Source organism: Hibiscus syriacus, unplaced genomic scaffold (genome assembly GCF_006381635.1).
Source record: "Hibiscus syriacus cultivar Baekdansim isolate YM2019G1 unplaced genomic scaffold, ASM638163v2 tig00111402_pilon, whole genome shotgun sequence".
NCBI lineage: Eukaryota > Viridiplantae > Streptophyta > Magnoliopsida > Malvales > Malvaceae > Hibiscus > Hibiscus syriacus.
Window position 1 is genome coordinate 2675709 of NW_024063082.1, and position 14073 is coordinate 2689781.

The following is a 14073-nucleotide window of genomic DNA, read 5'->3' on the forward strand; positions in this document are numbered from 1 at the left end:
TAAACTAAGCTATAGTGTCATTGTATTTTTTTTTCATCGATTTTTCAAATATTATAATAATTACTAACTATTCAAAAAATTATAAAATTATTTTATAGTCTTGATAATAAATTTAAAGATTATCTTTTTTTATAATGTCTACTTTAAGTCAATTAAAAAAATAAAGTATACAAATAATTTATCAATTATAAGATGTTGTTTTGTGAAGTTATTTAACTATTAAAAATTATAAAACGATATGTTGAGTATATTATGTTGTTTTGTTAAATCACCTCAACTATTAAAATTATGAAATGATCATCTGACTATTTATATGTTTCAAACTCGTTACTTTCTGTTAAAAAATTACTGATCGTTTAAGTTCGACGTGAACGTGTTGATTGTGATATGATAAAATATGATTTCATAATTATTTTGGTTATATTTGGAGGATTGACACTCTATTTATATTATGTTATTGAGCTAGTGCTTGAAACATTATGTTGTCGAGTTAGTGTTTGAAAGCAACAATGATATTAGTTGATATTATTAAAATATAATTTTATCATATTCACTCAGCAGGTTAACGAAAACTTGGATGGTCGTCAAATTTTTAACAAAAAAAATATGAGTTTGGAACAGATGAATAGTCGAATAACTATTTTGTAATTGTTAATAGTTGAGATAATTAACAATACAATATTTTATGGAGACTATTTTATAAATTTTAAATCACGAGACTCAACAAAAAAAAAACCTATAATTGATGAACATTTGTATACTTTACAAAAAAAAAAATCACAAGTGACTTTCTATAATTTTTCAGAATTAAATAGTAATAAAATTAAATCTTACAAATATTTTAGTAACTACAAATATAATTTAGCAAAAATAATTTATTCCGTGGATATATTAACTACCCATAAATAATTGCATTAGTGAAGTAGGTAAGCTATAAGTGAGATGGCAGCCATTGACAAATAAATAAATTAAGTGCATTGAATGATTGATCTTAAAACGGTCTATTAACTTTTAACATTTTGGCGAGAGAGATTGTTTACATAAAAAAATGTAAAGTCAATCGAAGTTTGAAACCAATTTTTTTTGGTTTGATTGAAAATGGTGCATTATTTTATTTTTAACTATCTGCTTTGAATTGTTATTGATTTCCCTATATCATCCTAATGGTATCATCGAACTACCTTTAACCTATTATAGTTATAATTATTATCGAATAAATTGAATATATATGTAAATATTTAAAATATTAAATAAGTATATCAAAATTCAAATATTATCCTAATTTATAATATCTAAATAAAAAAAAACAAATAAGACATTAACTATTCCAATTAAAATTCCATTCAAGAGAGAAAAAAGGGAATAGCATTGATCGGAAAGTTCAAAATGTCCCTGAGAATACAAAGAGAAAAAAAGGGAAAAGCTAGAGAAAAAAACAAATAATACGCTGATGTTTCATTGAATAAAAATGGTTCAGCAACTGCTAAGTGGAAAAAACAAAACAGAAAGGATGAATTTTGAACTCATATCGTCTTGTCTCTAGAACAAAACGGATGAATTGATTTTTATTCCAAAAAATAAATAAATGAAATCAAAGGACATTTACTTGTGGGCCGCTTGCGTTGTGAATAATTAGAAGCACTTCCTGTGCACAATGGATGGGCCAGATTCATCATACTCGGCCTTTGAAATCCACATCTGCACTCCAATTCCAACGAGTAAAATGTCTTTCGTGTGTAAGAACTTGTGGGAAATATAGTACTATTGCTATTCCGTTTCGTCACATACGGATACTAGTGTCCAACCATGTGTCGGATACCAATAGTAGACATGAGTAATTCAAGAAAAACAAATAGCCAGAGCGCTTGCCCAATTTTCACTGTTGCTCCGACTTTTCTTTATTTTTTTCTTGAAGAACAAAAGTCTGACACTAATTTCACACATCTGTATACGGAAATGGGCATGGGATTTGATCCTTCAAAGACAGTTCAAATACATATAAATCTTTCCTATGTGTGATACTACATAGAAATCTTTCCTATGAGTGGTACTTATATCCAAGTTTGAATGATACATAACTTTAGCCTTTTTTCAAGCAGCAGCAGAACCTAGTCTCCTCAATCTAGGTCTCATTTGTAATGGAAAGAAAAGAAATAAATATAACAAAGGTGTTTCCTAGATTTCCGCCTAAATAATAGAAAACATAAAGCACTTAATATGAATAATAAAGGCATGGAATCTGTGATGTGAATGGAAATTGTCAGAGAAGTAGATTTTACCTGCTGGAAAGTACTAAGAGATGCCAAGATAGAGCCTCCAATCCAGACACTGTATTTCCTTTCAGGAGGAGCCACCACCTTAATCTTCATGCTGCTTGGGGCTAAGGCAGTGATTTCCTTGCTCATTCTGTCGGCAATTCCAGGGAACATGGTAGTTCCACCGCTGAGAACAATATTTCCATATAAATCCTTCCTTATGTCAACATCGCACTTCATGATAGAATTGTATGTAGTTTCATGGATGCCAGCAGCTTCCATTCCAATCATGGAAGGCTGGAAAAGGACTTCTGGGCATCGGAAACGCTCAGAACCAATGGTGATGACTTGGCCATCAGGCAACTCATAGCTCTTCTCAATGGAAGAACTAGTTTTGGCAGTTTCAAGCTCTTGCTCGAAGTCGAGTGCAATATATGCCAGCTTCTCTTTGACATCACGAACAATTTCACGCTCAGCTGTAGTGGTAAACGAATAACCACGCTCGGTTAAGATTTTCATAAGGGCATCAGTAAGGTCACGACCTGCCAGGTCAAGACGGAGGATGGCATGCGGGAGAGCGTATCCTTCATAAATGGGGACAGTATGGCTCACACCATCTCCGGAGTCCAGAACAATACCTGTAGAAAGTATAGTAGAAACAGTTGGTATATGAAAATGACTTGAGTAAAAAGTAAATTACAAAGATACTGGTCCTAGTCTCTAACTATTTTCATGAAGCCTTAGTAATCATAGTGAAATGAACGCAAAATCAAAAGAAACAAGGCAATGGGGATAAATGGCAACCAACTTTGAGCTCACTTTATATATTATTTGGGTAATCCAAGGACAAAATCTTTCATAATGGCGGGAATGTCTTGAAGTGCAAATTTTGACTTTGAGATTGTTTAACTCAAGTTTTATACATGAAATTGAGACTAATCAATTCCTTACCGGTTGTACGACCACTGGCATAAAGGGAGAGAACAGCCTGGATAGCAACATACATGGCCGGAGCATTGAAGGTCTCAAACATGATTTGGGTCATTTTCTCACGATTGGCTTTCGGATTCAGTGGTGCCTCAGTGAGAAGGACTGGGTGCTCTTCTGGAGCCACACGGAGTTCATTGTAGAAGGTATGATGCCAGATCTTTTCCATATCATCCCAATTGTTGACAATACCGTGTTCAATTGGGTATTTAAGAGTCAGAATACCACGCTTGGACTGAGCCTCATCCCCAACATAAGCATCCTTCTGACCCATGCCAACCATCACACCTGTATGACGCGGACGGCCTACAATGCTAGGGAACACGGCTCTTGGAGCATCATCACCAGCAAATCCCGCCTAAGAAAGAGCAAATTGCAGCGTTGAAAAATATCATATGTAAATCTTAAACTAACAAATTAGAACACCAGTTCATAAATATACCAAGGATAGTAACATAAATAGATACCTTAACCATTCCAGTTCCGTTATCGCATACGAGTGGTTGAATATCCTCACCATCTGCCATCGTGTTTTGCTAGCTGAAATGAAACATCAAAACTGAATCAGCATCACAGCAACACAGGAAGCACGCACCTCACAAATTAACAATCATGACTCGAATTTTGAATCATTTATGAGAAAGGATATAACACCAAAGCACCCTCATTCATAGGGGGAGACAGGAAAGATACAAGCAACATAACTTTTTTCACAACATTCCAATTTCACATATAAACAAATCCGTCACAAACAATTTGTTTAAAAACTAAGAAGATAATCCTTTATATAATCATATATTCTGATTTTCTTTAATCTTTCTAGTTGAAAGCTAGCTAATTCATGGAATATTAATGATAATGAACCATAAATCATCGCAGATCCAATGACTAGAACCTAATGAATCATAAATTATCCAAACAAGAACCATTAGAAATCAATTAAGCTGATAATTGATGCATTCAATTCCTACAAAATTATCATCATGCTGAGCAAAACCCGATAAAAATAAAAATTATTATCTTATTTATAAAGCGTTGATCTGAAAATTTTCATCTACTGTTTCTTTTTTCCTATATATTTTCAGGAACCAAACAGTAGCTAAACGATCACTTAAACCGAGAGCGGATACATGCAATTCCGACAAAATTATAGCAATGCTGATCAAAATCAGATCGAAAATCAACAATCCATTGTATGTTTCATTCCTGAAAATTCTCAGGAACAAAACAGTAGCTAAACGATCAAGTGAACCGAGAGAAGATACGTACATTTCCTACAACATTATCATAAAGCCAAGCAAAATCTGACCGATGATGTTTTATAATAAAACGGTAATCTGAAATTTTCATCTAGTATTTTTCCTAAATGTTCTCAGGAACAGAACAGAACGATCAATGAAACTGGAAGATGATACGTACATTTTATTGAAAATTGTTGCAATGCTAAGCAAAATCAGATCGAAAATCAACAATGTATGACGTTTTATAATAAAATGAGAATCTGAAACTTTTATCAATCGTCTTGTTTTTCTTTACTGTATTTTCTCATGAACCAAACAATAGCAAAAGAGAAATCACCTGCGCAAGAGCCAAAGGAAAAAGGAAAATCAGAGAAAGATGATCCTAAAAGAGAATGAAAAAGAAAATAGCAAGTGAAGGAATGAAACCAGTTTTTGAAATTTAAAACGAGAATGGAAAACCTTTTACCGGGTCTTTCGGTTTTATGTGCTCCATTAACAACGCTCCTATAACCGGTTTCCCACCCATCTTAAAGGGAAAAAATTTCTATTAGAAAATAAAAAAATAATTAGAATAATATGAAAAGTATGAGATGTTTTTAATATTAAAATACCTTATATTAAAATTTCGATTAGATGCAAATTGAGATCAATTTTTTTCGTTACGTGCAAAAAAGTTTAAATCATTCGCAGTACAAGGGATTTTCCATTAAACTAAGTGAAATTTTTTGAATTAATCAAATTTATAAATATCATTTTATCATTTAAATTTTATTTAACTTTTTATCAATCAAGTTTATAAAATTTAAATCAAATTAATTATATTTGTTTAAATTTAAATATATTTATTTATAATATTATAAATTTATGACCTTAATTGATAATAATTTAAATGATGCTCTTTTATATATAATAATAATAATAATAATAATAATAATAATAATAATAATTTAAACCCTCAAGAAGACCAACGCTACTTTAATTTCAATCTCAACTAACCAAAGATTACAACAATATGGGACCTCAGCTCCTCACCATGGTTGCTTGAATTTTTTTTATTTTCCAGCCATTTTTATCCACTGGGTAAAGGGAAATGAACATTATTCATAGGTTAACACTTCTAATGGATTCCTCAAGTGCCAACTTTCAAAGCTTATCAACCATCCATTCAGTTTCAGCAGCAATCCTTACTGCGCCGCCACGGTCACCCATCTTTCTAAATGAACCAACTGTCAATAAGCTCTTGAAGCTGCTGCTTCCCTCACTGAAATGCCTCGACTTGCTAGGTTTTCTTGGCTTTGAAGAACTAACATTGCCGATGTCGCAATCAGTACCATCGTGATCTTTAATCTCGGCTACCACCAATCGAGCGATGGTGCTCCGGCAAAACGGGCATAACGGGGGTGTTATGCACGCAGTTGCCGAGTTGGGCTTGTTGTGGCAGCACAAAACCAGTGTGCATTGCGCACACATCAGGTGGCCACAGTCTTGAACTTCAATTGTGCACATTTGCTCAAAGCATATGCAGCACACTTCAGTATCACTAGCCTACATCAAATAATACGCCGTTAAATATATCATCTTGATCGTTGCCAATTACAAGGAAAAACTTGGGAAAAAAACTTTTGGCATCAGAAATACATCCGAGTCCGAGTAACATAAGTAGAATAAAAAAAACTGGATTATAGAGACCTAAAAATAGGTTTTAGAGCATGCTAAAGTAAAAAACTTTATGCTGTCAATTGCTAGAGCATGAAACTCGAATGATCCTAGACCAGAACTACTATAGAGGCATTGAAACTCAAGGTAAGATGGGATGTTATACCTCAGAAATGTTGTCATCTAACCCGGACTCGGAATGTGAAGGTGATGGAAGTGAGTGAGCTGTTCCTTTGAGAATGTTCTTTTCCCTTTCCTTGTTTACCTCCATTAAAGCCTGTTCTAATAATGATTTTGCCTCCTCATTAAGCTCACTAATTAACTTTAATGGAGCTGGCCATATAAGAGGTTCTAGTGATGAAGGATTTAGCAGTGCTGCACATGCCCCATGTCTGTGCTTTAGAGCAACTACATATGGTATTCTCCTGTAAAATGCCATGAAAACTATAAACCAAAAAGAATATATAAACATGCATACGCACTTATATGTATATCGAAGGACTAGTATCATATCAGAAATGAGCAAAATAGAGTTCCACGAGTTTACATAAGAAGATGAGGATAAAAATAAGTAAAACAGAATATAGTGAGACCAACTCACGCTTCACGGATCTCTCAAAATGATTTCATTTGAAACATCATAAGGTAATACTTTAGACATTCGTATGAACAATAAAATGAAACTATACCCTGATGCATCTCTTTGAAGACGATCGGCACCCCATGCCAACAACTGGCGGATGCAATCGAGAGATCCTCCTCTAGCAGCCAAATGAAGTGGGGTGCTTCCTGGACAACTGAAAACGATAGATTTTTCAATCTCTATACCCGTCTATATAAGACTAAAAGGATATTGCTTTAACTTTCACAACAAATATTACCCATATTCACCAGTTGAAGCACAAACAAGAGCACCATGGTCTAACAGGGTATGTATGCATTCTGGCCGCCTCCGTCGGGCTGCTAAGTGCAATGGAGTAGCTCCCCTAGCATCTCTTACATTCACAAATCGTGCAAATCCCCTGAGAACAACTCGGGTCCAACAAAACATAAGATTAACTACAAACTGAGATCAATCACCGAATAAATCAAAATTGCTTCAAACAATCTTGACTATTGTAAGAAGAAAAACAGGACGCTCACCATGAAACAGCAATAGGGCTAGATCGAGCAGCAGAGAGGATGGCTTCGAGGCAGTCAGGGTGACCATAATAGGCTGCAAAATGCAAGCAAGTTCTTCCATGAAGGGAATCAAACGTTAAGATCTGAAAAGGCATATTTCATATAATTTCAAATCAAGATTATATTTTCGATGCAAATAAATGGATTAAATTGTAACTTACAAAGAAACAACAACTCACATTTGCTCCAGCTTCAATGAGCCTCTTTACACAGGATATCTTCCCATGCATTGCAGCCAACATAAGTGGAGTCTAAAATCATTGAAAAGCAAATTAAATTATATAAATAAAAATACAACCAAAAGGAATTTAGAACTTTTAAAATACCTGTTTGAGGCGATTCAATACATCCGGATTCGATGATTTCTCCAAAAGCATAAGCAGAATCTACAAACCAAAAGAAAATTTCTTCATATCAAGGGAATGAAACAAAACATGGATTCAACACTCGAAAACCACAGTATATGAACTTCAAGGAGATAAAACTCACCTCGATCTGGCCATTGGCAGCAGCTATATGAAGAGCAGAGTGTCGACCATGAGCAGTTTTATGATTTAAAACATTGGCTTCTCTCTTCAACAATGCTTCAATAGTTTCGAGGTCTCCAACTTGAACTGCACTAAACAATGCATTCTCCTGTCTCGCCACACAACTCAGTCCTTGGCCCATATTTCGAAAGAACAAAGGCTTTAAGAATTTCTTCTACTTTTCACCACGGGTCTTCGGAGAGTCCCTCCGGTGGCGGCGGGAGATGGCCTGGACTCTCAAATTGCCAAAAAAAAGTTCACATTTTAAGTAGTCTTTCAAAATGAAATGTCTCTTTTAAATGTATGGGCATCTCTAGCTGCCCGAGAAAAGACGCGGTAGCTGCCCGTATCAGTTGCGGGAACATTTCCGGGTAGAAATCGGGGCAAATTAGATTCCTTTGAAGAAGATCCAAAGCAAAATTGCCAGCCCTTGATAACTTTGTGCGGTGAGCATTAGTCGTACGATTAAAAGGGTAAAGCAAAGCGGAGAGGATAAAGTTAGTTAAACAAACAAGTAGAGTTAATCCAATGAAATTGCAGCATGTTGCTTGAATTAAGGCTGCTTTACTTTAAACACCCTTTACCCCTTTGTTTTTTTTTTTGAAAAAATAACTTAAGTGACAGAAAATATTTTATAATATACGATTTTAATTAATTTTTTTTGGATTTGTGAAAATGATCAACAAATTCGCAACGCGAACTCTAATTTCGCAACTCAGTTTCTAAATTCGCAACACGAATATGTAAATCGCATTGCGATTTTCCAAATTCGTAATGCGAATCTGTAAATAACAACGCGAATTTGTAAATCGCAACATAGAAGTCAAATTCGCAACGCGATAGTCAAATGCGCAACACAAAAGTCAAATTCGTAACGCGAATCTGTAAATCGCAACACGAATTTGTAAATCGCAATACATAAGTCAAGTTCGCAACACAAAAGTCAAATTCACAACACTGAATTTCAAATTCATAACACAAAAGTCAAATTCGCAACACGATAGTTAAATTCGCAACGCGAATTTTATTTTATTTTCGAATTCGAAACACAATATTAATTTCGCAACACAAATGTAAACAATATTATCTCAAATCATAACCTAAAACCCTAAATCACAACTCAATCCCATCTCCATCTCTCACTCTCTAAGGCAACATCCGTCCCCATCTCTGACGAAATCCGTCCTCATCTCCGGTGAAATCCGTCTATCTCCATCTCTCATAGCAACCTTCACAACCATTCACGGTCAGAAATGGAAAATCAATCACCGATGGTTAGTTTTTTTAATCTCTTATTTTTATTTTGAAATTTTTGTATTATTATTATATTTTTCTTATATTGATGATAAATTTACTGGTAATTTCAATATATATAGATTAACCATTTCACTGAGATTGTTTAGTAAATTCATTCGGTTGCTGTCAATATTGCTAAACTGTTTAGTCTTTAACCCTGTGAAGTTAGTATTTGTCTTTGTTTTTTAGTTGAAGTAATGCAATTCATTTAAGTTTCAATTTGTAGAATAAGAGTAGTTTATGAAACTTAAATTCACAACGCAGAAATGAAAATCGCAACGCAAAATTAGTTTTGCGTTGCGATTTTCTTGTTGCAATTTTCATTTTCGCGTTGCGAATTTAAGTTTCAGAAACTACTCTTATTCTGCAAATTGAAACTTGAATGAATTGCATTATTTCAACCAAAAAACAAAGACAAATACTAAATTCACAGTGTTGCTAATTTAAGTTTCAAGAATAAACTACTACTCTTTATGTTGTCCTTGAACCTGCACTAAACCTATATGTTGTCCTTTTATGTTTATATAAGTGCTTACTTCTGGAATGTTATCTGATGCATTTTGTGAACTATGATGGAATAATGACTTGGTTGAATACCGTGCTAGTTTGAAACATATTTGGCTTTGTTTTCACTGTTTAATATCATGTCTGTTTATAGTGTATAATTTTTTTGGTATATCTAACTTGGTATGTTTATTGTTTTTGTAGAAATTTTTTCGGCTCAATTGACCTTAAGGAATAAATAAAGCCTAGCCACTAAAATTGCGTCGACGCTTACACCTCTACAAAGAAAATTGTTTGAGGATACTTGCTTCGGGCTATGGCTGAAAGTACAACATTTGAGTGGAGATGCTATGTTGACACATTTGTTTCTTCAGACCATGACTAACGATCTACCCGAGAAGATACAACGTGGTGATGAAGAGATATGGTTTCATTTTCCTCCGGCATATACTTGTTTTGGGCGGGAGGAGTTTTGCTTAATCACTGGTCTACGCTTCGGACACGATGAAGTAACCCGAAACACTAGTCATATCTCCCGCCCATCATGGTTATCTCGGGTTTTTCCTGAGCTGGCAAAGTCGAAGACGAGTTTACACGTCAACGACTTGAAGAGATTATTTGTTAAAGATGGTTTTACTCGGATGAATTACCATGATGTTGTCCGAGTATGCCATTTATTACTTTTGCATGCCGGCTTTTTAGGCAAAGAGGGCAGACAACCTATTTATGAGGACCTAATATTGTGTTTGGTATTGGAAATGTGGTGAAATAAAATTTTCTTGGTGATGAAATTGTGGTAGAACCATTAAATTTTGAGATTGATAACAACGTTGTACATTGTGAGCACCATAAACTGTGGTTGAATAACTTAGTTGATTACTACCCGCTACTGACCCAATTTCACTACTTCTAGGTTCAACAACATACAATGTAACATCATCTTCTTGCGAAACACTAATGTAAACAATGAATCGTTCAACATCTTCATTGTCGGTTAACAAATAAACTTTACATTTTCTCTGATAAGATAGCCTAAATTCACTTAGAGGCTCTAAATTCAATTTCCTTGCAACACGTAACATTAGAGTTTCATAAGTTAACTTTTTTAATGACAGTTTTAGTTGAAGATTCATGGGTAAATGCACATATTATAAAACACCATGAACATTCTCTCATGACCCTCCAAAACACAAATTTATCCAAACATGATCAACATTAGATGATTTCATTCAACAAATTGTAAATTAATTTACTAAACAAACGAGCTATAAACTAGATATTATCACTAACTTAGAGAAAAACATACCTTTATTAAGTTGATAGTTGATAATTTGGGAGAAAAATCATTGAAAATTTTTATATAAATAAAATTATGTAAAAAAAAATTAGAAATGGGGAAGGATGTCGTTGGATATAGGAACGAATGTCGTCGGAGAGAGTGATAGATGAATATGGAATGAGTTGCGATTTAGGGATTTAGGTTATGAGTTGTTGCTGTTGCGTAGTTATATACCTAAAACATTTGTGTTGCGAAACTAAAACCTGTTGCGAAATTAAATTCGTGTTGCGAATTTGAAAATCGTGTTGCGAATTTGAAAATCGTGTTGCGAATTTGAAATTTAGTGTTGTGAATTTGACTTATGTGTTGCGAATTTGGCTTCTGTGTTGCGATTTACAAATTCGCGTTGCGAATTACATATTCGCATTGCAAATTTGACTATCGCGTTACGAATTGACTTATGTGTTGCGATTTATAGATTCGCGTTGCGAATTTGGAAAATGGGTTGCGAAATTGGAGTTCGCGTTGTGAATTTGTTAGCCCTTTTCGTAAATCCAAAAAAATTGATTAAAATCGTATATTATAAGGGATTTTCGGTCACTGAGGTTGTTTTTTCTTTTTTTTGGGGGCCACTTCTTTGTATAGTTTATATTTTCTTATTGATCATTTTATGCCATTCATATTTGACTTTTATTTGAAGTTTTTATATTTATACACGAGATTATATAATTGGTCAAAATTGAAAATAGTTGCTATATATATATATATATATATATATATATATATATATATATATATATATATATATATATAGAGAGAGAGAGAGAGAGAGAGAGAGAGAGAGAGAGAGAGAGAGAGAGAGAGGTCTTTATAAATATATTATATATTTTTATCTAAATATTTAATTTTTTTATTAAAATTCATATTTAAAGTTATTATTATTATTCTTATTTAAGTATCTAAAATATTTTAAAAATGATTATTTTTTTTTGGTATCCCGAGGTATCTCCAGGCTTCGCCTGAGACTAATCCTCCGAGATACTGTCGGGCACTAAAGGTGGGGACCTCTCCCAAAAAAGTTTGCTGCATCCACAAGGGCTCAAACTAGAGCTTAAACGACCAGAGCCCCTTCCACTGGCCAACTTTCGTTGGTTTAAAAATGATTACTTGTTAACTCTTAAAAAACGAAAATTGATATCTATATTAAATTAAAATGCTACTTTTAATTCTTTAAAATATTAATATTGAATTAAAATACTAATAATTAATCATACTAAATTATTTAGAATGCAAATATATTTTGTGATCAAGTACGAAAAGAAAAATGATAAAAAGCATTAAAATAAAAATGCTTTGGACAGTAGTACAAAGAGATGAAAACACGTACAAAACGACAGGAAGATCCAAAGCAATGTTTTGGGGCCATAGCAAGTGGGTAAACGGTGTAGCCACTCATATAGGTCAACGGAATATTTATATATGAATATTCTAGAGCTTATCTCATGCTACCCACAACCACTGGCTCTCGAGGATGGCTTACTAGTAGTACATGTGAACCGACCATTTTAGTTCTTTTCTCTTTAATATCAATCATCCGTCAAATTCATGGGGATTCAACCTACAATAGTAAAGAAATTTCACGTTAAATTTAAAGTTGAATTAAATTCCATCGTCCGACTCATACATATGTTTGAGTTTGGATTCTGGAAGCAATTACGGTATTTTTCATTAATTATTCTCAAATCACTTTGGGGTGGCATTGAAAACAAATTGAAGATTCATAAGCCCAGTCTCGATTGGGATACTGCCACAAAGCCGAAATCCCTTGGAACTGGACAAATGAACCATCCAAACCAAGCTCAGCTTCTTAAACTATATTGGGGGCTTCTCCACACTCCTTGGGCTCTTACGCTATAAGAGAAGCATCTTAAAGGAAGCACAAATTCTAAAAGGGCTTCCATCACATGGACTGCCCTTCCTAGTATCCACCAACTTCTTCATAAAGGATAAAGAAATATTGAATCGGAGCTTAGGGGACTTAAAAGATAATTTTCGGCTAAATTGATTTATTAAAATTTATTATAATAGATAATTTTATATATATCCAAAGATTTACTTATTAAAAATTTATTTAACCGAACTTAGTAAATTATAATTAGATATTAACCTTCTTCGATCACAAAAATCAATAAAGATATCAAATTTCAGGCACTAATGTGTCACCGATAACAAACAGTTCGAAAACGCCCAAATATAGTTTCAGTTCAGTTACTTCAACCAGAAATCCATGTCAATGTCTGGCCATATTTCACAATGCTTGCTGTCAAAACCAGAAGCTCAAGTTAAAAGAAAAGCTTATTCCTTTTGCTGGCAAATTAAATAGAGAAAGGAGTGAATAGCGGCGGAAGAGGCGGTGACGGTGTTGGAAATGCGAGTTTCACGGGGCAGCAGCTTAGTTAAAGGTGGCGGCGGCGTGGCATGCAGCAGCCCAGGGAAACAGAGCATTGTCTAAGAATCAGCGAAACGATTTTAATCGATCTACTGTTTCAACTCGTGGCATGAGCCAGCCTATAGTCCTAGACCACCCTATCATCACCGTGTGACTGGGCCATTAATGGCGTGCCCTCTTTCCCCATTTTTGACCAAAGGCTCCGTTCTAAAGCACTCATTATCATGGATTTCGGTTACGCTTTCGCACCATGATACAAGTAAACTAAATTACAGGTCACTCAATTATCAAGTAGACTATAAACATGTCATTTAAAAAAAAATACAATTTAACCATTTAATAAAAATATTATTATAGATAATTTATTTTATATTAAAATTAAAACAAAAGTCTAACATAACCTAATATAACAGCGATTTAATATTTAAAATTTATATATTTTATCAAATTAATAATAAGTCAAAACAAATCAATAAATTTAACCTTTATGTAATATTTTTGTGATATTATCAAATCAAAAGTCTATCGGATCAAGTAACAATTAGACAAATACATTTTACCATAAAATAAAACAATAAATTATTAATTGAAGCCTTCCATAATGAATATTAATTGATTATATGATTGGGAAGGCTTGACTAGAATCACTACAAAGTATATGTGTAACAAAATTTATAATTCAAAGATAAGATTGGTT

At 33.7% G+C, this 14073-nt stretch overlaps 2 protein-coding genes across 5 annotated transcripts; both read right to left on the bottom strand.

The window, feature by feature from the left end:
- Positions 1-1572: 1572 nt before the first annotated feature.
- LOC120162259 (actin-like) lies at positions 1573-4943 on the bottom strand. Of its 3 annotated transcripts, none has more exons than XM_039172428.1 (5): positions 4821-4943; positions 3710-3782; positions 3207-3600; positions 2280-2893; positions 1573-1698 (listed from the first exon to the last, which is right to left on the bottom strand). In XM_039172428.1, exons 2-5 carry the CDS (start codon positions 3767-3769, stop codon positions 1633-1635), a joined length of 1134 nt encoding a protein of 377 aa, XP_039028359.1. In that variant the 5' UTR covers positions 3770-3782; positions 4821-4943; the 3' UTR covers positions 1573-1632. The 3 variants fall into 3 exon arrangements, with proteins under 3 accessions (XP_039028359.1, XP_039028360.1, XP_039028361.1); XM_039172429.1 differs by lacking the exon at positions 4821-4943 and adding an exon at positions 4751-4798; XM_039172430.1 differs by lacking the exon at positions 4821-4943 and adding an exon at positions 4755-4779.
- Positions 4944-5444: 501 nt separating this feature from the next.
- LOC120162533 (putative E3 ubiquitin-protein ligase XBAT31) lies at positions 5445-8119 on the bottom strand. Of its 2 annotated transcripts, none has more exons than XM_039172674.1 (8): positions 7811-8119; positions 7648-7707; positions 7501-7572; positions 7283-7404; positions 7021-7161; positions 6829-6936; positions 6306-6564; positions 5445-6028 (listed from the first exon to the last, which is right to left on the bottom strand). In XM_039172674.1, exons 1-8 carry the CDS (start codon positions 7988-7990, stop codon positions 5627-5629), a joined length of 1344 nt encoding a protein of 447 aa, XP_039028605.1. In that variant the 5' UTR covers positions 7991-8119; the 3' UTR covers positions 5445-5626. The 2 variants fall into 2 exon arrangements, with proteins under 2 accessions (XP_039028605.1, XP_039028604.1); XM_039172673.1 differs by having other exon boundaries at positions 7483-7572.
- Between the last annotated feature and the right edge of the window lie 5954 nt (positions 8120-14073).